The sequence below is a fragment of the Taeniopygia guttata genome, chromosome 1A (assembly GCF_048771995.1).
Source record: "Taeniopygia guttata chromosome 1A, bTaeGut7.mat, whole genome shotgun sequence".
In the NCBI taxonomy this organism is placed as follows: Eukaryota; Metazoa; Chordata; class Aves; order Passeriformes; family Estrildidae; genus Taeniopygia; species Taeniopygia guttata.
Genome location: NC_133025.1, coordinates 48,022,779 through 48,046,100, shown reverse-complemented (window position 1 = coordinate 48,046,100; position 23,322 = coordinate 48,022,779). Strand labels below are relative to the sequence as shown.

General features: G+C 43.3%; 1 protein-coding gene and 1 long non-coding RNA gene across 3 annotated transcripts; both read left to right on the top strand.

Annotated features, from left to right (window-relative positions):
- Positions 1–44: 44 nt before the first annotated feature.
- Positions 45–22,271, top strand: ACO2 (aconitase 2). 2 transcript variants are annotated; one of them, XM_002197386.7, is made up of 18 exons: positions 45–184; positions 5,711–5,853; positions 6,931–7,189; positions 9,331–9,423; positions 11,356–11,514; positions 11,725–11,875; positions 13,127–13,231; positions 13,495–13,586; positions 13,870–13,975; positions 15,065–15,222; positions 16,280–16,353; positions 17,043–17,154; positions 17,336–17,458; positions 17,661–17,816; positions 19,804–19,995; positions 20,822–20,954; positions 21,252–21,373; positions 21,775–22,271. In XM_002197386.7, the coding sequence occupies exons 1-18, from the start codon at positions 149–151 to the stop codon at positions 21,916–21,918; spliced, it is 2,358 nt and encodes a 785-aa protein (XP_002197422.1). In that variant the 5' UTR covers positions 45–148; the 3' UTR covers positions 21,919–22,271. The 2 variants fall into 2 exon arrangements, with proteins under 2 accessions (XP_002197422.1, XP_041569734.1); XM_041713800.2 differs by lacking the exon at positions 45–184 and adding an exon at positions 308–473.
- LOC140682209 (uncharacterized) lies at positions 480–4,333 on the top strand. The gene is made up of 2 exons (XR_012053529.1): positions 480–3,903; positions 3,939–4,333. It is a non-coding gene; the product is annotated as an uncharacterized lncRNA (long non-coding RNA).
- Positions 22,272–23,322: the final 1,051 nt, after the last annotated feature.

Below are 23,322 nucleotides of genomic sequence, written 5' to 3'. Positions count from 1 at the left end.
AGCCCCGCGTGGCAGCCGACGACCCTCTCCTGTCGCAGGTGTCTCCCTGCCAGGACCCTCGTGGCCACGCCCCCGCGCGCGCACCGAAGATGTCAAAGGGGCCGCGTGACGCCATCGCGGCGCGACTCCATCTTTGTCAGTGAACAAAATGGCGCCGTACTGCGTGCTGGCGGCTCGGCTCAGGGTGAGCGGCGGTGGCGGGCGGGGCAGGCAGCCGGCGGGACGGGCGCAGGGCATTGCGGCAGGGACGAGATCACTGCCCGCTGGGCGGCCACGAGGGCGGCCGCTCGCCCGTGGCCTCGGGGTCAGGCCGTCCCCGCCTCCGCGTGTAGGTCAGCGTGTCCCCGCTGCGGCCCCACGCCCTGTTTCCATGGCGATGGTGGGGCAGCCGCGGCTTTGGCGGCGGCTGCGTGGCCGCTGCTCGGGCTCGGGTGTAGGACGGCTCCTGCTACCGGGCCCGGCCGGCTGTCAAGGTGAGTGCAAGGTGAACGGGGCGGCGGGGACGCGGCCTGGCGCCGCCGCCTCCCCCGTCTGCCCGGACCCCGCTGTGGTGGGCTGCAGTCGCTGTCAAAGCCTCGGGCCTAACAGGGCACTGAGCCCGAGGGCGCGGGCCCGAACGGTGAACTAAAAGGTCTTTCCCCGGGGCAGGCATTTTTCTTTCCCTTGTCTTGTATTACTTCCCCTATGGGCATGCGGGAGCACAAGGTGACTCCTTAGTGTGTGAGTGAGCTGTCTTTTGGCTACTTTGCTTCAAAAATCCTTCTTTTAATACAAACTGAGGTTCCTGGGTTACAAAGGTGCCAGCCTCTCTGTATGGGGAACTAGGACAGCTGAAGAAGCAGGCAGGTCAGGCACATAAATTGCCTTTTTTCCTGGGGCTGAGGTAGAAGCTCTCATAGTCTTGACTGTCATGACCTCTAAAACTCACCTTTGCCAGTAATATGATCTTGCCCCAGAGATTGCCTTCCTCGGAAAAGACTTTGTTTAGTGTCTACTCAGTAGTAAAGTTTTCATATCTTTTAAAGCCTGTAAGGCAAATACCAGGTGCAATTTTCTGTTTAGGCCTGCTAAGGGATAAGGAAACCTTTGCTCCCCTCTGATAAAGGCAGGCAGTGTAACTTCTCCGTTTGCCACTTGTGACCTTGGCCAATGTGTTCCCATTTCCTAGGGAACTGAAGTAAGAATTTGGTTGGCTTTTAGTATTCTAAAAGTCTTTTTTGAATCTTAATTACAGTTTGGTTATTAGGTTATTACTGTCTTGCTTTAGAGGTAGATGTTTTAGAAAAGTATAGTAGTTTTTAAATTTAAATGAAAGTTACAGAATAATACCATTTCAGTTAGGTTTGTATATTTGTTCTTACTTAGTTACTTGTTCTTAAATAGTTTTTAGTTCATACTTTAAACAGAAATGACTGCTCATAAAACGAAGGCAAATCTTTTATTAGGGTAATTAATTGGTTCTTGTTTTATGCTGTGACATTGCATGAGAACAAGCAGTCATTTGCTAAAATTAATATTGTATGATGCAAAACAAAGGCTATGCTGGCATAGTTGGTATGGGAAATTTAGTATTCCAGGAGGTTGTCATCTATTATCAGGCTCAGGGTGCATATTTATTTCCTCCCTGTGAAGGACTAAATCTGTGATGCTAATCAAACAAGTGATGTCTTTAGGAAGCTCCTATGTAGCAACCTAGAGGTTAATGAATATGAGCATCATCTTGTCAATTACTGTTATAGGGCCAGTATTGACCATGGCACATGTTACTACTATCGGTTCTGTTTGCCTCCTGTCCTGGAACTGTTTTGGAAGTGGAACTGCAGAGAAAGCTTGCCTCTGAAGGAAATAAATTGGAATTAGCCTGATTTGGACTGACTGTGCTATTTAAAGTATAGTTCTAATAGCCTCAAAGAGTCAAGATCTCTTTTCTGCCTACCTGAAATAATACTTTCAGTAGCATTCCACTTTTCGAGCCACGTTGCTTGAAGATTGACTGAAAGGGAGCACTGTAAAGCTCTAAACTACCTGAAATATCATGGTTATTGAAGTACCAAAATTATGCATGGGCAGCTTTGTGTATCTGGCAGAAATGTTGGCCAGGGCTAAAGTGATCTTCAAAACCATAATTTTGGTTTCTCTTTTGAGGTGGGTCCAGAAAATGAGCTTGCATTTACAATTTGATTATACCACACTGCTTTTTTTTTTTTTTTTGGCTGAATCATTGTGAATGTTGGAAACTTGTCCAATGTTCTTAGATCAGGGAAGATGAGGAAAGATGGTATTTTGGGTTTCAGCTGGGATTTCTAGGACAGATTTCCCAGATAGAAGAGTACATAACACAGTTGCTACTCTTTTGAACATGAGCTTTTGCTTGCTGGACTTGTCTGCCTTATCGGCTCCCAAAATGCAAGTTATTTTCTGAATTCAGACTCCCCTTGCACCTGAACATTCACAGTAGTGAGCTAAATGCATGACAGCTACCTTAAAATTTCTAAAGAGCAGTGTTAACTTCCTTACAGAGATTTCAGAAATAATGACCCATTTATTGGCTTTCTGCTGTCTTTAAAGGAAGTTTTTCACCTTGTCAAACACCAGTAGGCTTAGGAGTCCTGTAATGATTACTGCGGTTCTTTTTACTGAAATTTGAACAAGGACACTGCAAACTGGAATAAGGGATTCAGTGCCAGGTGAGAAGAGGTCACTTGGCAGCTGTTTGGTCAGTTCCTGGATAAAAAGGAAAATTTTTAGATTGGTGGCTGCCTACTTCTCTTGGCTCTTGGACTCAAGGCACTTCTCACTACTTACTGAAAAAACATGGAAGCCCCTGCAAAGCACTTTTACATTCCCTCTCAGAGAAGTGTGAAAGGGAATGAAACTGGGAACTATCAGGCTTGTGACTTGTCCTTAATCTTGCAGTTCTGCACCCTGTTTCTGAGGATGCAATAGAAGAAGGACAAGCATGGACAACAGGCAGTTTATACTTGTTGCTTGGTGGTGGGTGGTGGTGGATCCTTAGACTTGCTGGGTGCCAACATATTGAATCAAATTAATTCCCAACAGAAATACAGGATTAGGTTTATATCCTGGTAAAATGAAGATGGCACTTTTTAATTAGATGCCTTTTAAAATTCTTATGTAGAGAAAAATGCTTGTCTAATCTACTGAAGGTGATTGGCTTAGGCAGTTATTTTCCCTGGGTCATACTGGCCATTACAGAAACAGACCTTCAGTTTTCCAGACTTCTCCAGGTCCAGAGAGAGTCCTTCACCTTAAACACATTGTCTTCCTGCTTCTGGTAGTGTGAAGCTGTGGTCAGCAGGATTCCATTACTTTGTATTGCTGATCTTGCGATTACCAGCTGAACATTGCCATAGTACTAGAAAAAAATTACATTTCCCTGTGCCATTTCATAAAGTGAAAAGACCCATAGACATGGATGTTCAAATATAAAACATTTTATCTGAATTTTGTTTGAGAAGTTTTGTTGTACCTCTTTTTGAAGTGCCCTACTTCAGATTTCTGTTTTAATCAGCTTTGGTCCCAGGCAAGAATAAGATGCTATGAAGCCTGTGCTATTACTTTTATTTGCATATCTGTTCTTCTCTATGATGAATTAAGAAGAAATTACTACATTACACCACAATACATTTCCTGGCCTGGGAAAGAGATTATTTTTCCATGAACAGTGATTAAATACCTCAGTGTTTTTTTTCCAGCCATTCCAGCAGTTGAAGACTTTCACAAGATGGAATATCTTGTGAGGTTAAAAAAAAAAAAAAAAGGCCAGAACAAAGCAAACATAAAAGTTACATGGCTACTAGATAAAGAGCAGCTTTGCCTAGTTTGTATATTAAACAATGAGAAGCTGGGTGGTGTTCGTATTGGTGTGGGTGGTTGTTCTGGGTGTGTGGGTTTTTTTTGGTTTTTTTTTTGTTTAGTTTTTTTTTTTTTTTTGCTGGTGGAAGAAGGAAAGGTCTTGAGTCTGACACTTGTGATAAGTTCTGGAAGTTCTAGGATTAAAGTGCGGCACAGTGAAATTTGTTGACTGAGTTTCCCATGCAGTCATGGAGGAACAGTGCCCTCTGTACCACAAGGTTCACTTCCCTCAGATATTCTTTCATAATGGTGATGTACAACTGCTGTAAGTCTGTACTGCTTCTACCAAAAGCTCTTTGTATAATGGCTTAGGGTAGTTTGGTAAAAATGCAGACTGCACGCTTGTTGCTAGTGCACTGTGTAGTGTGATCTTGCCTAGATTTCCCAAAATTTTTGTTGCAAAAGATACTAACAAGTGTTATCAAAAGGACAATAAAACAAGAGATTTTGCTAAAAATTGGTGATGTCTCTTTGATTGTGATTATTTCAGGCAATCTTTTCAATGCTGGTTACAAGAAAGCTGGAAAAAATATTCACAGGGAAACATTTAAATGCTTGAACAGGTTTAAAGAATTAACTAGGGGTTTTTTTTGACAGTGGTAAAAAAAAACCCACTGGTAGGTACAATGATTGTGTAATGAACAAGGAATATTTACAATCACACATGCAAAAGGGGTGTTTAGTGTAATACTGCTACATTTATTAACCTGCACTTATCAAAACTTTGTAACTCTGAAATAGCGGATGAATAGAAAAAGCGGGATTAAAATTAAGGTGTAGTACTGGAAGAGGAAGAGTTCTGAACTCTTTTCTTCAGTCTGTTTCCAGACTTCTACTGCTGATGAGTGAGACTTTGAAAGCATATAAGAAATGCATGTGCCAAATCCTTGGAAGTTTTTGTGAAGGCTGCTGTCTGACTCAGTTTCCAAAGCTGTGTGAGAGCTTTTAGCCCTGGGCACTGACCCGTCTCTTTCAGGTCAGGTGCTGTAAAGGTGTCAGCCTGCCCTTCTCCTGTGTTCCAGGAAACTGTCTCACTCTGGAGGCTGCCAAGTGAAATTTGGCTTTTATTTCCCCTGGCACTTTCTGCTGATGCATTCAGCTCACAGTGTAGTTCACTTGTCATCTAACTCACCTGTAGGGTAAGTGCAAGGCTTTTCAGAAGCAAAAGGTGAAGGTGCCTTTGTGAGAGTGAGGAAAATAGCACCAGCCAGGCTGGTGGAGCTGGTGAGTTTTTTCCACATCTTGCTTCTACTTCTCTGTGTTACATTGTAGACCAGACCTGTACACCAAAGTCTCCTTGTGGGAATTTAATATGTTTTGTAGCAGTATGGAGGGATGCTGCCTAGGAAATTTAGTATGTGATGGTGGAACAGAGTCATGTCCACTCAGACTGGTGCTGTATTGCCTGCCAATGTCTACTTCAATGTCAACTCTATGCCAGCAAGCAAATACAAACCTAGGAATAGTTTGCTTTAGAAACAGCATTGGTTCTTCATACCATGACTGATGTGTCAGGAGTATGGCAAGCAAGTGCTCTCTTGAGAATTGGCTCAGCATTGTCTGAAAGCAGATTTCTCATTTGAAAACATTAAGAATCTGGTGCAACAAATAAAAATGTGGAATAATTTAATAAATGTTACCTGTGCTGGTTACTTTGGTGTCTCACTGTTTAATATAATATGGGGTATTGTATGATGAAATGTATTTGGGTGCCTTTGCATTCCTCAGTCTGTAAAAATCCCAGAGAAAAGAAAAACTGAAAAACATTTTTAATTTATATGTTACAGAAATTTACTCTGCAGGGTTCCAGTTTTAATACTCTCCCTTTTTTCAGCATGCCTTGAATAGTGGGGTACGACGCTACCATGTTGCTCCTGTCCTGTGCCAGCGGGCCAAGGTGGCCATGAGCCACTTTGAACCTAATGAATACATAAATTATGAAAAACTGGAGAAGAACATCAACATTGTCCGTAAGAGGTAAGAGTGGAGAAGGGAAGAAGGAGGAGGTCATTGTATTGAATTGAGCTCTGTAGTGACAGGAGAGGAAGAAAATAATGTTGTAGGGCCCTGGCACAAGGAATATTTACCAGGGAAAACAGCACTGAACAGAGGCAGTTGTAAATATAGTGAAGCACGAGTTGTAGTGTCTCCTCATAGTGGTGGAGCACTGTGGGAAGGGTTGAAGGATATGATGAAGCACTGCAATGTGCAGAGAACCAGGCCAGTGCGGAGGAGGTGCTAGAAAGGGCTCCATCCTCTTTGTTTAATACCCTCGTTGAGGAGTCTTCACGTTGGCCCTTGTTTTTTCTGGGGCAGCAGTGTGTGGGTCATGGTTGTTATAGGCTAATGCTTCTGTGTGCTGTGTTCTTCTGTAGGTGTTAGGCATGGAACAAAGGGCTAGTAATTCATAGCATATGTAAACATAGTGACCTTAATCTGCTGATAGAGGCTTGTGTGCCTGCTAATTTGTCATTCCTGCTCCACTTACTGTGGCAGTGGTTTGTATGACTTGTCCTTCAGTCTTTGTGTCCCTTCTTAAATGTGGTGACTCTCATTTCAAGTTGTTGTGTTGATTTAGTTACTTCTCAGAAGATCTTGCTACATACATAAATAGATTCCTCAGCTGATACAGCTGCAGGATGAAAGGTCGCAGGTCACGAAGCTCCACTTAGTTGTATTTGCTCTGGGATCTGGTATTTGTGAATTGAGTCTGACCTCTGTCTCACCTCTACATTTGCTCTCTTGAAGTATGGCTCAATAAGTGAGCAGTCAGTGTTTTTTTTACAGGAAGATTATGTTTTTTATAGGAAGAGTAGAAAATATTAGAAAAGAAAGCATAAAGTGCCATCAATTAATGTTTTTGAACTTTATGAACTGAACCCTTGTTTTAACAATGTGCCAGTTGATATTTTAGTTCTGAAAGAAGAGCGTGGAGGTTTCTCTGTGCTAATAGGTCTTAACAGTCTGAGCAATATAGGGAAGCATTCTCTTACATGCTTAAAGGGGCAAATGTTGAAGTACACAAGATGCAGATACTAAAATTATTCTCCTCAGGCTTGACCGCCCTCTGACCTTGTCTGAGAAGATTGTATATGGACACCTGGATGATCCAGCAAAACAGGAGATTGAGCGCGGCAAGACCTATCTGCGCTTACGGCCAGACCGTGTGGCCATGCAGGATGCCACAGCTCAGATGGCAATGCTTCAGTTCATCAGCAGCGGGCTGCCAAAAGTGGCTGTGCCTTCCACCATCCACTGTGATCACCTCATCGAGGCCCAGTCAGGCGGTGAAAAGGATCTTCAAAGAGCCAAGGTCACTATTGCAGAGATGTAACTTCTGTCTGTTTGAAAATGTCCTTCCAGTGGAAGGATTAGTTTATTTTAATTTTTTTTTTCCCATAAGGACAGCCAGGAATCAGATATGGTAACAGATTGCCTGTGATGGTCAGCTCTGTAGGTCAGATGCAGTGAAGAAACAGACTAAATGGATTTTTGGGAGTTCTTCACCTCAGATTCATCCATTACATGGTTTAAAGGACCATGAATGTGGGAGAAGCTAGTCTTAAGTTGTTAGTGGTGGAAGCTGAGATCATGTGTGTTCTAGAGATAGAAGATATTTTAGATAAAGGAGAGAAAAAAAAAATATTTCAAAGGGAAAAAAAAAGGAAGTCAGATTACTCTGTGTTGCAGTACGGCAGTTTGAAAAACTTAATGAAGATATGTCTGCATTGCACTGGTGTATCCTGTGAGGGTGAGACAAGTAGTTAATTTCCCAAACCATTTGCTACCAATTATCTAAGAGCAATAACGGAATCATGTGCAGCTTTCATGGCTCATGGGTATAGTATGTGTGTAAAAGTATGGAGGATGTTGCGTTTTATGTGGGAATTTCAAAGTGTTGTTTGTACAGCTGCTGATTCAGTGCAATTTAAAAATTTTCTACTCAAACTGTTTTACTGCTTATTTCTCCCCAAATGAGCTTCTGTAATCTATAGACACATTTATCTGTGACCAACATACCACAATGCATCTGCCAAGGAAATCTTGTTACTCCGAGTAGACTTAGCCGAAGTCCACTGTCAGAGCCAGGAGGAATTGCGCCTGGAATGTTGATACCAGAATTTATGAGCAGTGAGCAGGGGTCAGCTGCATTTCAAGATTTTAATCCATAACTATTCTCAGAAACTTGTGGCATTGAAGTATCTGCTTTTGGCTTTCGTCAGTGGACAACAAAAAAGCAACTTGCATGACTCAGGAGTGATTTGGGGAGTTCTCACTCTGCTTGTCTCAGTCCTAAGTTGTGCAATTAACAGTTTGAGACTTAACTAAATCAGACAATTTCTTTTCTCCTGTTCACCTCCTGTTTTCCCCTTTGCCCTATTCCTGCTTTTATTCTCCATGGTGCAATTATATTTGCTGCAGCCCTGAATTGAGCTGAGTCCCTTCTTTGCCATCCACTCTGAGCAGAGCAAGTAAAGGTCCTGCCTTCTGCTGACTGGCTTCTGCTGCTGCCAGTTGGCACACAATGAATGCTGGCAGGCCAGAGGATGGTTTGGATTTACTGGGGTAGGGATGCACAAACAGAGTGGAGTGACCCAACTCCCAGTGGAAAACGAGGCTTAAAGAGCTGCTGCTGCCTCTTGGGAAATTTCAGCAAATGTGTGCTGAGACAATTCTTCAATTATCTCGTTTCCCCTTTCCCTTTATTCTGAAGCTTAGCTGCATGAGAATAGTCTTTAAGAAATTCTCTCCTTCTAGTGCTTATCTTATCTACTCCAGCACTCTTCTGCCAAGAACTGTTAGGATATAATAGTGTCATACTTCCTTGGCAACCATGGTTTTTCTCACAAGCAATTTTCATGGTGTGACCTCCGCCAACAATGGTGACAGTGCAGCAAGAAAGGCAGTATTGTGTGAGTCTTAAAGAGGGGACTTGCTAGAATGACAAATGACACCAACTCCCCTGGCAGTGAACACTTCCAGTTCCATTTCTTAATCTGTAAAAATAAAGCCAGAATGTTTATCTAAGGGATTTGAAATGTCTCCAAAGCATCTGTATAGGAAAAAGAACACCTGGTAGAGAAGGAAGGAGGGGCTAGAATGCATGAGGCTTTTTAAAAAATCCCCTAAGAACAGGGAAAGTGAGCACAGCATTTTTAAATGTCTTATTGGCAGGGTTTTCCTTAAATTGTGCTGTTTGGAATTAGACATTAAAATCTTTTAGTAGTGCTACAAGTGGGATGAAATTAAATGACCTGTTACAACTGTCTGTCAAACAGTCTTAATCTTAACCTTTTGGTTTTAAAAGTCATGTGCACCTCCCTCCAGCTGCTGCAAAACTAGGAAGCAAACTATAGGCAGGCATGTGAAAGAAGGGAATGTGTTTGAACGAGATTTTGATGTATGGAAGAACAAAATGTGGTACTAATGCTCTGTGCTTCCCTGTGTGAATAGGAGATAAACCAAGAGGTGTATAACTTCCTATCAACGGCTGGTGCCAAGTATGGAGTGGGATTCTGGAAACCTGGGTCAGGAATCATTCACCAGGTAAAGTGTGTGTCTTTGCAGTCTTTGAACATGCAGTGGGTCTTTTACTTTAGGGTGGAGAGAGAGCTCAAGTACAAATCTTTAGAGAATTTCACTGGTTTAGGGAAACAGCTTGCTTTGCTCAAGGCAGGCAGGGTTTCTTACTTGCTCTCTCTCAGTTATCTTGACAACAGTGGGGGTTTTTTTAAGGGTTATTTTGGTCGAACTGTAACCTGATGTATCATTAGGTAGTGCCAACAGCATGCCATGTGAATTACAGAAGCTTAAAATACCTTAACTGCTTGTGGGCTGGCTCCTCTTAGTGCAATTGTGACAGTAAGGTGAGGCCATGAAGCTGGCTACATAGGGTTAATGTGAATTGCTTTTGGTGGTAAGGAAAGCAACCTTGGAAGCATACTTTTTTAGAATTATTATGTATGCATTTAGTTCTGTAAAACCCAGAAGAGTATATGAGGACACAACAGAGCAGCATACTTCAAGTACTCAGGAGAGGCAACACATAAGGAGTTGCTAGGTGAATTTGAATAAAATGCAAAACAGTTTCCAAGTCTGAGATTCTCTTGTCATTACGCTTGGATCTAAAGAAGAATATGACGGTCCCAAGATAATTTACCACTTAATGAGGCTTTTAGGTTTTTTAAAACAAACACTTCTGTCAGGATGTCCCTAACTTGCTTGTGGTTGGTTTGCTTTGAGGGTCCAGTAGTCATTTTTCATTGTTCCTCTGAGTCTCAGGCAGCAAAAGTTGAAGAGCAGCATGAAGCAAAAGGAGTGGAGAGGAGAATGGATGACTGGTAAGCATCCTGTCATCAGGGAACTTGTGACCAGGTGCAGTCAAGAGCTCTCTGCTATGTTTTCTTAGCTACAAAATATGTTACTAAGTTTACCTTAACTTAATGTGACGCAATAGATGAACTCTTCAAAAGGTTATGGGAACACCTCAGGTCATTTATGTTCCAAAACCACTTGTAACATCTGTCACATGGCATCATAGCTCCATGCTGTGGTTATCAGTCTTCTTGTGACTGACTTTCTCTGGGTGGAGGAAACTGGTCCTCTTGTATAGCTTCAGAGTACAACTCTGCCAAAGTGAGGCCTTGAGAGTGACCTTTCTCACAGAAATATGTTGATGTGGCTACAAGAATATAAAGCTGAAAGTTCTGAAAGCAAAGCCTTGGTCTTTTTGGTAAAGGACTTGCCTTAGTTCTGTTCAAGCTGTTCTGTGATGCATGTGCTGTGAGTTCTGTGCTTCCCAGAAAGGCTGTTCCTAGTGTTGGTGTGGCACATATGCAGTGAAAAGTTCATTAGCTTGAGTTCTCTACAGTGTTCCTACCACAGAAATCTCTTTTTTTCCATTGAAGAATGGTTTTGTGGTTTTGTTAATAGTTAAAAAGTTTTGCACAGAACTGGTAGCACCAATAAGGGAAGGTCAGTGTCTTGGTGAGAAGCTCGTCTACATAATTGAGTTTTGGCTGGCAGCATGGATTGGAGGAGCCTGTTGGTATTCTACTGCTATGGGAGCACAAAGGCTATGGAAGGTCTTGCTAGCATTTGATAAGCGAACTGACTTGCTGAACTGTTAATTAAAAGTATGGAGATTGTGGAACAGACTTTGAGGTCTAACAAAGGTGGCACCTTACAAAAGCCTAAACTAGAAGGAAAAAGAGGAGATTGTTTTCTAATTTTTTTTTTATTATTCTGGGATGAGCAAGGATCCTGGGGCTGCGTCTTGGTACCTTGTTTTGTCATTACATCCTCCACAAGGAGGTTGAAACAAAAGAGAATTTCCAATCAAACCCAAATTCAGTTATTTTCTTGCTATTGAAATCTGCAAATACAAACTGATCTAAACTCTTATTCTTGTTTTCTTTCTGCTGTCTTCTCCTCCTTTCCTACGAAACAATCAAGCAAACAATCAATTTTTATTTTCAGATCATTTTGGAGAACTACTCATACCCTGGGGTTATGCTGATCGGCACAGATTCACACACCCCCAACGGAGGTGGCTTGGGGGGAATCTGCATTGGTGTGGGTGGAGCTGATGCTGTGGATGTCATGGCTGGAATCCCTTGGGAGCTCAAATGCCCGAAGGTAGGAGCAGAAGGAATATGAAGCGTTGATGCCAAGCGTGAGATATATGATGTGTAAGGAGCATTGATTTTTCAAGCACTGTGTATATAAGGCACCAGATACCATTGCACTGTGACAGGAATATACCCCATAGCAGAACTATATACTGTTACCTTTCTGACAGAAAGACAGATACTAGTATTTTTTTTTTCCCTCGTTGATGTTGCTCAGGTTATTGGTGTAAAACTGACTGGCAAGCTCTCAGGCTGGACTTCTCCTAAAGACGTGATCCTGAAAGTGGCTGGCATCCTCACTGTCAAGGGTGGGACAGGCGCCATCATTGAATACCATGGGCCGGGTGTGGATTCAATCTCCTGCACAGGTAAGTCAACACAGATCTCTTATTTGAGTGGATTGTTGGAGGAGCTGGGTGTTGAGCTATCTGTGGAGGCTGGGAAGAGAACCGAACAAGAAGTACTAAATGTTCTCCCTTAGCCTGGCCCAGCAGTTTGTACATGGCAAACTGGAGGAGTGGTGTAACAAGGTATCACTCTCTCTCAGTGAAAGTGACCTCTCTCCATTAAATCTTCTTGTGATTTTGAGAACATGGAATGGTTAATTGTGAAGAATCCTGTAAGATGGTGTGTCAGGATAAGAATAAGGGTGGATGTATCCCAGTGTAAACTTAGAGGGTGGAGATATCAGCAGTAAAGGCATGACATATTTCAGCCTAAAATAGGCTGTGAATAGAAAAAAGAAACACGTTAATGGGATTATGTGTGTGATAGCTGCTAAACAAAGAGCAGAAGATCTGAGACCAGAAAGCAGTTTGTAACATGCAGTTTATACTAGCTAATTGTGGATCTTGGGTGCTGAATTGGAACTAGCAAAAATTGTAGTTCTCTCTAATATGCTAGTTAGGACCAAATTACAAGAAATGTGACTTCCTTTAGCTTGAAGTGCAGCCTTCAAACTGGATTTCTCCTCTCAAGTCGCATGACTTGGCTACAACTTAGAATACTTGGTTTACAGACTGAGAGCAATTTGGGATTTTTCTTCTATGAAATCAGAGTAATTTTATATCTGCTTCTAGCTTGTTAAATGTAAAACAGGAGCTTCTACAGCTTGATTGCTGTGTCCTTGAAAGGGGTGGTTGATCCCAGTGCTGTGAGCAGATATTTGGGGTTTTTTTATTGTGTTCTGTCACTGGAAGCATTTTATTCAGCCCATTAAATTTCTCACAAATGTCTGGCTCCTCCAGTGAAGACAAATGAGATGGTAGGGAGGGACAAGACACTCATTGCAGGTAGCGCAGAGTGCTACTGCTCACTGCTGTGAATTATTTCATGCTCAGTGCAAACAGGAGTTCTTGTTATATCAGTATCTGCAGGTATCAGTGTAACTTTTGGCTCATTCCTTCCACAATAGTCTGATCGTAGGCACTGTATTGATCAGAAACATAGAGGGCTGACCCATCCATTGTGTTGTCCTCTCAGCTGTGGCTTTAGGTTTCTGTGGCTGATGCCCTGATCTCTCTTAGCTGTGCTGTCTTTTGCATATACTGACTTTTGGAGAATTGGGTGGCCTTGGATTTTCTCATTTGACCCCATGGTCTCTTCTCCCACTTCTCTAGGAATGGCAACAATCTGTAATATGGGGGCTGAAATCGGAGCTACCACATCGATCTTCCCTTACAATGAACGCATGAAGAAATACTTGGGCAAGACTGGGCGAGCTGGTAAGAGGATCTGGGGACTGAAGTGGGTAGAAGTCTGGGTTCAAGTGAAGGTGTATTCTGGGAGCAGTGTTCTCCTATGGTGTTGTCTGATGAGATTTTTGACCTTATGTGGTCCTGTAGGTCATCTGTTACAAGTAGGGAGTCTGTAGATGAAGTGGCTGGGGAATGATATTGTTGACCCCCCCTGTGTTTAGTCATTCTAGACTTTTTTTTCTCCCTTATATTTGCTGCACTTTTCAGATCTTCCTTCTTTCTTATTCCAGATATAGCTGCACTAGCAGATGAATTCAGGCAACACTTGGTACCAGATTCTGGTTGTCAGTATGACCAGGTGATAGAGATCAACCTCAGTGAGGTAAGGCTTCATTTCTTCTTGCCATCTTGAATGCTGTGATGTGACTCTGCTTTGTGTGACTGAAGACCAAACTGGGAGTTTGATGCAGCACTGCAGTGCTGTGCTAGAACATGTAAAATACATTCCAGTCTGCTTCACTGACAGCTTGTGCTCCAGTTTTCATAGTAGGAGAATCTTAGTTAAACAACTTTCAGATAGAGCTGTGAAAGGAATTGATTTGCTGCTGTGTTTCAGGGTTATTCTTTGCTACTGTGATTTCTGACTTTTTCACTGTTTCTTAAAGCTGAAACCACATATCAATGGACCTTTCACACCAGACCTGGCGCACCCTGTGTCAGATATTGGTGCTGTGGCAGAAAAGGAGGGCTGGCCTGTTGATATCAGAGTTGGTGGGTAGCATTTGCTCTTTCCTCTTCCTTCATACTTGTGGCATAAACTTGGTTGTCTTGGGATAACCTGTTGGTCATATAGCTTGGGATACAGTTTTTTCACTGCTGCTGTCTGTCCTTTGGTGTGGTGTCATCTGTTCATGGCCATATGAATTTTCTGGGAAAAGTAGTGACCACATGGGCCAAGTGTGTAAGATGAGATCCAGGATAATAGAAGGCATTTTAATCTCAAGAGGTAGACCAGGTTTCTTCCATTTTTGAAACATTTGAATGTTTGGATTGTCAGGAATATTACTCATTGAAGATCATTTTTATTAAAAGTCTGTGGTATGGATTTACCTGTTGCAGAGAGTTGTGAGGAGCATGATTGTCAGCACTCCCAGCAGTTGGCTGTTGAACTCTTGGGACTTAGTAAAGTTAGTACTTACTGTCCTAAAAAGCAGGCTTGGAAATTTATGCTTTTGGGATGGTAATTTGTGGGCTGACTTCTCGACTGTTGCTCATGGAGTGGAGGAAGGAATGGAAATACATTGTAAAGCCATGTCCCAGGTGGGAGGTGTATTATATTACAGTGTTACAAATAGTATACAGTTACAGCAGTTGTAACTGAGAGAATTTTTATTTTACTGCTTAGCACCAGAATGTTGTCAGGATGGTACAGCATGTCCTTGTGTGGTCTTTGCACTATACTGAAGATGTTTTCTTTTCATAATTTCCTCCATTTCTTGCCATCTTGATTTAAAGCTTTTTCTGTCTTTGTGGAACAATACCTACCTCTTTGGTTATTTGCTTAACCAAAGTGCAAGTAGGTGACACTCAGGTCTTGTAAAACAATAACCTAGTCAGATTAGACTTGTGACTGAGTAGTGTGTTCTGACTGTGCAACCTCCAGAGCTGGACATGGGACTGCTTGTGACTACAATATATTGCTGGGAGGCTTAGCAGTGTTGGTACCTGAAATCCTTTGAGCTTCCTTATCAACAGAAAAAGTGGTTGTCCCTTGTTTGCTCTTCTGGGAGATGGTCAGGGAGAATCTTCCAAGTACCAGGGCTGCAGTAACCACCACCCTGTTTCTGTCAAACATCACAGGTTTGATTGGCAGCTGCACCAACTCCAGCTATGAGGACATGGGACGCTCTGCAGCGGTGGCAAAACAGGCACTTGCGCATGGATTGAAGTGCAAATCCAAGTTCACAATCACACCAGGGTCAGAACAGATCCGTGCCACCATTGAAAGAGACGGTTATGTGAGTATGGCTGCTCTTTGCACTTCCAAACAGAAAGGGTTAAATTCTTCAGGACAGTACTTGGGGGGCCGAGTTAACTGAACTTAGTCTTCACTTACTGCTGGAGGTGCAATTACTGATGTAATAACTGGTCTTGTGGTACTGTGTCTGTGGGTCCTGCCATCATCTTGACAGTGTTTTGACGTGATATCTTTACTACCTGGGCATGTAAAAACATAATTAGAACTGAACAAGGCTGAGGCAGTTGTCAGGAACTGGGGTCCTGAGGAGATAACAGTCTATATAGCAAGGGATAGCTCATGCTCCTGGGATTCTGTAGATGGCCATGGCTGACAAAAGGCTGCAATCCACTTTTATCCCAATATATAAAGAGAACATACATACCCTTTTGTTGGAAGGTGGTTCCCAATTTAGACCAAACTTTTGGCAAAACTCATATTGGCTTAAAATGAATGTTTCTGTTGAGGAACCATTACCTACTTTCTTCCTTTTTTTCTCTGCAGTAAATGTTGTTTTAATTCGCTTTACTATTTAGTAAATTTTAGATGCTGTTAAAGTGAGAACCAAGTCTTTACATATGGATATGTCCAGCCAATGTTTGATGGCTCTTCCAACCAAGTCCTACCTTTCAAGTCATAGGTAGGACTTTCCTTACCAGCTGCCCCCTTAATTGAGTTGTTTGCTGAGTAGACTGATCAGGCACACATACTTGCCTGTACTGTTGCCAGTTCTCTCCTTAATGGACTGGAAGTCTATAGAATATTATTCAGACCAGACACTGCCCTTCAGTCAAATTACTGTAAGCAGCTGGATTGCTGAAGTTGAAACAGGTAGAGAATGGGAACATCATGGCGTCATCCTGTGCTGTGCCCCAGTGTTAACTTATAGTCTTACTGGGGTCAAACCCCATGTATTTATAAAAGTGACTCAAAACTGAAACAAGGAAGGGAATTTTCTCAGGCTCGGTGCTTCCTGTTAGTGTCTTCTTCCCCAAAAGAGCAACCTCAGAAACTCATTCCAGGCATTCTATGGTAACAAAGTTGTTTTCTGTCCCCAGGCAAAAGTCCTTCGAGAAGTTGGAGGGCTGGTTCTTGCTAATGCTTGTGGGCCATGCATTGGCCAGTGGGACAGGTAAAATAAACTATGGACCTCACTCTAGCTTTGTATCTTTAGCTCCCAAAATGCTTTGTGAAGCCCAAATTGATTGTAAATACAACACACTGGTAATTAAATGCTTAAAAACCAACTGGCTGTAGCTGTCTGATATGTTCTAGAGGAGGCAAAAAGAAGGACTACAGATTTATATTGAACCTTTAGGTGAATAAAGCTGCAGAATGGACACACATTCTGGAGGCTTTTTGTGGAAGGCAAAGAATGCAGAGAAAGATCTGTTGTCTGTGGGAGGGTGGATTGAAGTTTGTATGGGCCTTTTAAAATAGGAAAAGTGAATTGGTCCAACTTCAGTCACTGGAGTGGCAGGGAGAATAATTCCCAATAGAAGGGGTGGGAGGCACATTTTTATATTGCTTTATCACAGCTGACCATGGGATATCCAAAGGCAATGTCCTTAGTTGATTATTGTTTAGACAGTTCAACAGTGAACAACATGAGCTGTGAAAACTACTGTAAGAATCAGTGTTTGACTTGGGTTTGCATTCATTCATTTTGGGTCTGTGCTTAAGGGAGGAAAACATACAGGCACCAGCTTGTGTTTCTAAGATAGTGATTGCTGCCTAAACCAAGCTGAGTGATTCTAGCAGTGAGACATCTAGAAGCAGTATTCCTTTTGGATCTGGTAAGCATGTTTGCTTCTTTCACAGGAAGGACATCAAGAAAGGAGAGAAAAATACAATAGTTACGTCCTACAACCGGAATTTCACAGGTCGCAATGATGCCAATCCAGAGACTCATGCATTTGTGACTTCTCCAGAGGTAAGAAGCAGCCAGAGGAGGGACTGTGGAATAGTTCAGGGCGCCTGCAGAAGAGGCCCAGTGTGCCTCATTCAATAGCCTTTGGCTGATGGCTTTGAGACTTTGATGTAGGACTTCCAGGTGAAGTGATGGGAGGTAGAATATGCCTTTAAATTTGTCTTTTTTTTTTTTTTTTTTCCAGATTGTCACAGCCCTGTCCATTGCTGGCACTCTAAAATTTAACCCTGAGACAGATTACCTGACAGGAGCAGATGGGAAGAAGTTTAAACTAGAGGCACCTGATGCAGATGAGCTGCCCAAGCTGGTAACTGCTCTTGTCTGGGGGCAGAGGGAAGGAAGACCTGACACTAGCATTGTTGTCTTTATACTGAGGGAACTTACAGGCACTGACCTCTTTATTGACACATGGTGGTAGAGCTAGAATGGGTGCAGTTGCATTACTAGTTTGTTCTTCACATGCTGTTGGGGATGGCTGAGGCTGATGATTTTCCTTTCTTCTTTGGAAGGAGTTTGACCCAGGCCAGGACACCTATCAGTACCCTCCCAAGGATGGCAGTGGGCAGCACGTGGATGTGAGCCCCACCAGCCAGCGTCTCCAGCTTCTTGAGCCCTTTGATAAGTGGGATGGCAAAGATCTAGAAGACATGCTGATCCTCATCAAGGTCAGGAACAAAGTAGGGGAGCATCAGCTATGACAGGTCTGCCTGAACAGGGGTTTGTATTGCAACTGCTAGAAGCTTTGGATGTGCCTTTGAGATACCTGATTCCCTCCCCTACAACCACGTTGTTACAGAAAGGGAAGCAAGGGGTCTTTCTTTCTTCCAGGTGTTTCCTTCTGATACTTCTTTCTGTTATAATTAAGTGACTTTTCTCCTTTGGGCTAGTGGTTAGCTAATACATGCAAAAGCAAGCTTGTTACAGCATATAATATGATCCTGCCCAAACCATGCAGTTTACAGAATTTGTCCCAGTTACAGCCTGCAATAGAAAGGTGGATGGGTTCTTTAATTATCATCTCTAATACTGACTGTTCTAAGATGTATTTTGTCTGAAATGAGGTCGTTGGGAACTTCTCATCCATCAGTATGCATGTTCTCTTCCCACTTTATAGAAAGAGAAATTACTTCACACTTGTTAAACATTGCAATTTGGTCTTTCAGTGGAGACATGGGTTTCTCCTCACTACCTGAGGTGAGTTAACAGATGGAAACTTCAGTTGATATGGTGAGGGGTTCTGAAATGTAATCCCTTATGAACTGACCTTTGGGAACATTCCTGATTCTCAGTGACAAAGAGTTGGAGGTACTCCCAGGTGCCATACTGCTGTGCAACAATTTTTGACACAGGCAATTCCTTTATAAGCATTTTAAAACTTAGCAGTTGGAAGGCCATTATCTCTGGTTGGGAGTTCTGTTCTTGCAAGCTGAGAAGGCTTATGTGCAGTTTGGAAACTTAGAGGGTAACACTTGGCACCTTGTTGAAGTTCCCCAGCAGGGAGGCTGGGCTGTAGCAGGAAGGGCTAAATTGCTTTTTGTACCTGAACAACCTGCTGCTGAGGGAAGTGAGGACACAGCAGGAGATGTCATAGCTAAGCTAATTTTTGTAATTTACCCTTTGGAAAAGGGATGTTCTTCTTACCCAATACATGCAGAATGACCCCTGTGTTCTGCTTTGGAGTGCCTTGATTCTGTAACTGATGCACTTTCTTGGGGTTTATGCCTTTCAAAAGAGATATGATGATCACAGAATGGGTTAGGTTAGAAGGGACCACAGTGGGTCGGTCACCTGGTCCAACCTCCCTGCTCAAGCAGGGTCATCCCAGAGCACATGGCATAGAACTGCATCCAGACAGTTCTGGACTACCTCCAGCGAGGGAGACTCCACAACCTCTCTGGGCAATGTTCCAATGTGGCCACTACACAGTAAAGAAGTTAAAGAAGTTCTTCCTCATGTTCAGGTGGAACTTCCTGAGCCTCAGTTTCTGCTCCATTGCCTCTTGTCCTATTGCTTGGCACCACTGAGCAGAGCCTGGCTTCACACTCTTGACACCCTCCCTTCCGATACTTACAGATATTGTAAATGAGAGGTCCCCTCTCATTTGTCTCTTCTTGAGGCTGAACAGGAGATGGTCCAGTCTCTTAACTGCCTTTGTTGCCCTCCCCTGTACCTGCTCTAGGGGCTCCATGTCTCTCTTGTACTGGGGAGCCCAGAACTGGACACAGCACTCCAGTGGGTGGCCTCACTAGGGCTGACTAGAGGGATAGGATCACTTCCTTTGACCTGCTGGCAATGCTGTTTCTAATTCACCCCAGAATACCATTGGCTTTCTTGGCCACATGGGCACACTGCTGGCTCATAGTCTGCTTGTTGTCCACCAGGACCCCCAGGTCTTTCTCTGCAGAGCTGCTTTCCAGCAACTCGTGCGTGAAGTTACTCTTTCCCAGGTGCAGGACCCTGAACCTGCCCTTACTGAACTTTAGACAGTTCTCTGCCCAACTCTCTAACCTGTTGAGGTCTTTCTGAAGGGCTACAGAGCCCTCTGGAGTATTGACTGCTCCTCCTAATTAATGCTACACAGTTACAAGCATTGAGGAAGGGTCAAGTACATTAGTCCATCCTGAGACATTCTTCTCTTCTGCTACACTTTAGGTAAAAGGGAAATGCACCACTGATCATATTTCTGCAGCTGGACCGTGGCTTAAATTCCGTGGCCATCTGGACAACATCTCCAACAACCTGCTCATTGGTGCCATCAACATCGAAAACGGCAAAGCCAACTCTGTGCGGAACGCGTTAACCCAGGAGTTTGGCCCAGTCCCAGACACAGCCCGTTACTACAAGGTGAGATGTTCCCCTGACACATCTATCTTAAGAGGATGTTTACAGTTTGGGCAGTTTGTGCCAAATACAAGGATTTCACCCTCCTGCTCTCAAGTAACAGCAGCTGCAAATTCATTCAGCATTGAGGCATTTTCTTGGTATTTTCTCTAATGATTGCAGTTCCTGTAGGAGATTCTTTCCCTACCTCCTATAGGGAAGAGGGACAAGATCTCCTGACTCAGAGGGGACCAGAAATCATACATGAAATAGGAAGAACTCCGTTAGGCTCTGCATACCTTACAAGGCATGGGTGTCATCAGACTAAATCTTGCCTCCTGGAGTGCTTCACCTGTGACTAGTCTAATGTTTAAATAATTATAGTCTCATTCCCTTTATTCTTTAACACTAGGCTTCAAATCTCAAGAAATGTCCTTTTGCCCTTGGACAACTTGGCAGTTGTTTCCGATTGGCTCTCTCAGTAGAGAGAAGTTAAAATTTTCCACATCCCTCCCAGAAGTAGAGCAGAGGTCATGGCTCATGCAAACACTGGTCTGGCATAGCATGATGGAAGGAGAGGTGGCAGGAAAAGGAAGGAAAAGATTTGCTCTGGATCCCAAAAGCAATCCTCCTTAGCCCTTGTCAGCAAAGATGGCAGTGCCTAACTACTGTGAAGCACTAAACTCCTTTATTTCTCTCCTTTCTCAGAACCCAAGGGAGTCTTTTGGTAGAAGGTGTCATACTATAGCAATGTCAGTAAAGTGCTGGAATTAGATGTGTGGGTGGGTATTTATTGTTAATTCCTCACTTGAGTGGCTGCACAAATGTAAATCTGTGTTTTTTGTCACAGAAAATGGGTATCAAATGGGCAGTTGTTGGGGATGAAAACTATGGTGAGGGATCAAGCCGGGAACATGCAGCATTGGAGCCACGTCACTTGGGAGGAAGGGTCATCATCACCAAGAGCTTTGCCAGGATCCATGGTGAGTCAGGCTTCCCCTGTGGTGTTTGTAAACAGGATGTGTTCAGTGATGTTTATACCTTGCCCAGGGCTCAACACCTACAGGCATGAACCTTCCCTGCTGACAGATGGTGAGGTCCCTCCTGTCAGGAGTCCTGTTACATACCTAGTTGGATATGCCACAAACAAACGGATATGCTGATTTTGCTACAAAGATAGTAATCAGCATAGTTGGAGTAGTACTCTGAGCAGCCAGAAGGTAATACTGCTTCCCTGGAGTGGGATGTTACAAGTGTGGTTGGTGGTTTGTTCTCCACAGAAACCAATCTGAAGAAGCAAGGTCTACTGCCTCTCACTTTTGCTGATCCAGCAGACTATAACAAGATTCATCCTGTGGATAAGCTGAGCATTGTGGGGTTGAAAGACTTCGCACCTGGAAAGGTAACTGTCTGGGTGTCTGGTCATGCACTTGAGGGCAGGGATGTGCCACTCATGGGGATCGGTGGTAGTTGTATGCTTGTGAGACAGCACTGGCACTGATGAGCAGTGCAGCTTGCTAGCCAGGTGAGACACAGCGGACTGGGAGACACAGGGCAGGTCAGAATCAGTGGTGTTCTGAACAGTTAAGAGAAACCTTCGTACAATACTCTGAATTCCTGGACTTGTTGACTTAAGCATGACTGTTCCCTAGAAGGAACTGTAACCTCAATTTTAAGATCCACCCTGAGCTGCAATTTTCCTTTTCAGCCCTTTAAAACCATGTAGAAATTTTCCCGTGAGAAGCTTCAGATAACCTTGTCCCTTGAAAGAGAAGGGAAAATAAAACTGTCTTCTTCTTTTAGCCTCTGAAATGCATCATCAAGCATCCCAATGGGAGCCAAGAAACAATCATGCTGAACCACACCTTCAATGAGTCGCAGATCGAGTGGTTTCAGGCTGGCAGTGCCCTGAACAGAATGAAGGAGCTGCAGCAGAAATCAAGCTAAGTGCACACAATGCCCCAGTGCACTGGACTCGATTCAGCTTTGGCATTTTCATGAAAGTGCAATTCCATGCCTACTCTTGGAATAAATGTCTGATCAAATGTAACCATAGCTTCCTTTTTGTTATGGTACTTCCTCTTCACTGACACTATGAAAAGGGAGTGCAGCTAGGCTTACTTTTGTCTTTTAAATTCCCCAGCTTCCTTTTTCTATTTTGGCTCGATTTCAGTTCTCACAGTTATTTATATTTGGAAATAACCAGCAAAGGTGGGTTTGTCTGCTCAGTTGGTTGTTTTCTGCCCATTCACTTTACTGATGGCTAAAGACTTAAAATTTAAATAAAGAATGTGACCATCTCTTCTGTCATGTATTATTGTATTCATCATCCTAATCCCTGTAATTTGTTGCTGGGAGGGTGGGAAAGAACTTCTTGTAAAACACTGCTATATGGAAAAAAACCCTAAATTGAATAGTAACTCAGTGTGGTAAAAATAAAGAGCCCTCACAGTTGTCCTGGACTGTTTTGCTCTTGACATTAACCTACTGCAGGCTATGCTTGTGAGTATGACTATATTCCCCCCTACATTCCTGTCTAGGGCACCACTGCCACTATTGCCAAGAATACCTGCTTATCTGATTTCTGAGCACTGCACACTTAGTTTCCTAAAGCATAGCTTAGAGCAGGAGATGGATGCTGAGTAGTCTCTCATGAGAACAGCACACAAAACCACGCTGCCATCACTTCACTATACTCCTTGGAGCCCTGAACTTGTCCAAAAGGAGCTGAGCAAAACAATTACCTGGAGTAGTTAAACTGTTTTCTTCCCCTTGCCCTGGCACTATCCCAGAACAGCCTGTGTGGAAGCTCCTTGCGTGTTTCACCCAAATTTCCACATATACAAACAGCTGGGAGGTTTCTGCAAACAGTTGTTTCCATCACAGCTAGATGGTTGCATGTGTGAGCGCTGCTGCTCTGTAGGTGGCATTCAGTAAGCTTATTGTGGGCACAGATGGACCTCAGTTACTATGTGAACCCAAAGAATTTTAGGCTCCCTTTTAATTAGGGCATTGCACCAGGAATAACAGTTGAGAATTAAGGGGTTCTTAACGATGCTGCAGGGAGGGCGCTGATGACTCAGGCTTTGTTTTCACAGTTGGAGGTTAAGCAGACCCACTATCCCAGGGAATTACAGCTCCTTCCTGCCAAACGTGGCTGGCTTTGTAATTATGTGCAACATCACTCTCTTGGCAATGGGCCCTGCATAGATTTTACTCACTGTTTTGTTCCCTCCTTTCCTTGTACTGCTGTCAGGGAGGGTGATGGCAATTGTTTATCATTGGCTGTTAGCATAGAGCAAAGCGTTGGTCTGAACTCTGCCTTGAAATCCAAGTAGCTAAACTGCAGGA

What these genes read in the sequence shown, in the direction of transcription:
- ACO2 (XM_002197386.7), top strand. Translation starts at nt 149, where the DNA reads ATGGCGCCGTACTGCGTGCTGGCGGCTCGGCTCAGG. An exon ending in GGGAGCTCAAATGCCCGAAG is followed by an intron (nt 11,515 to 11,724) that starts GTAGGAGCAGAA and finishes GATGTTGCTCAG; the next exon opens with GTTATTGGTGTAAAACTGAC. An exon ending in TAGAGATCAACCTCAGTGAG is followed by an intron (nt 13,587 to 13,869) that starts GTAAGGCTTCAT and finishes TGTTTCTTAAAG; the next exon opens with CTGAAACCACATATCAATGG.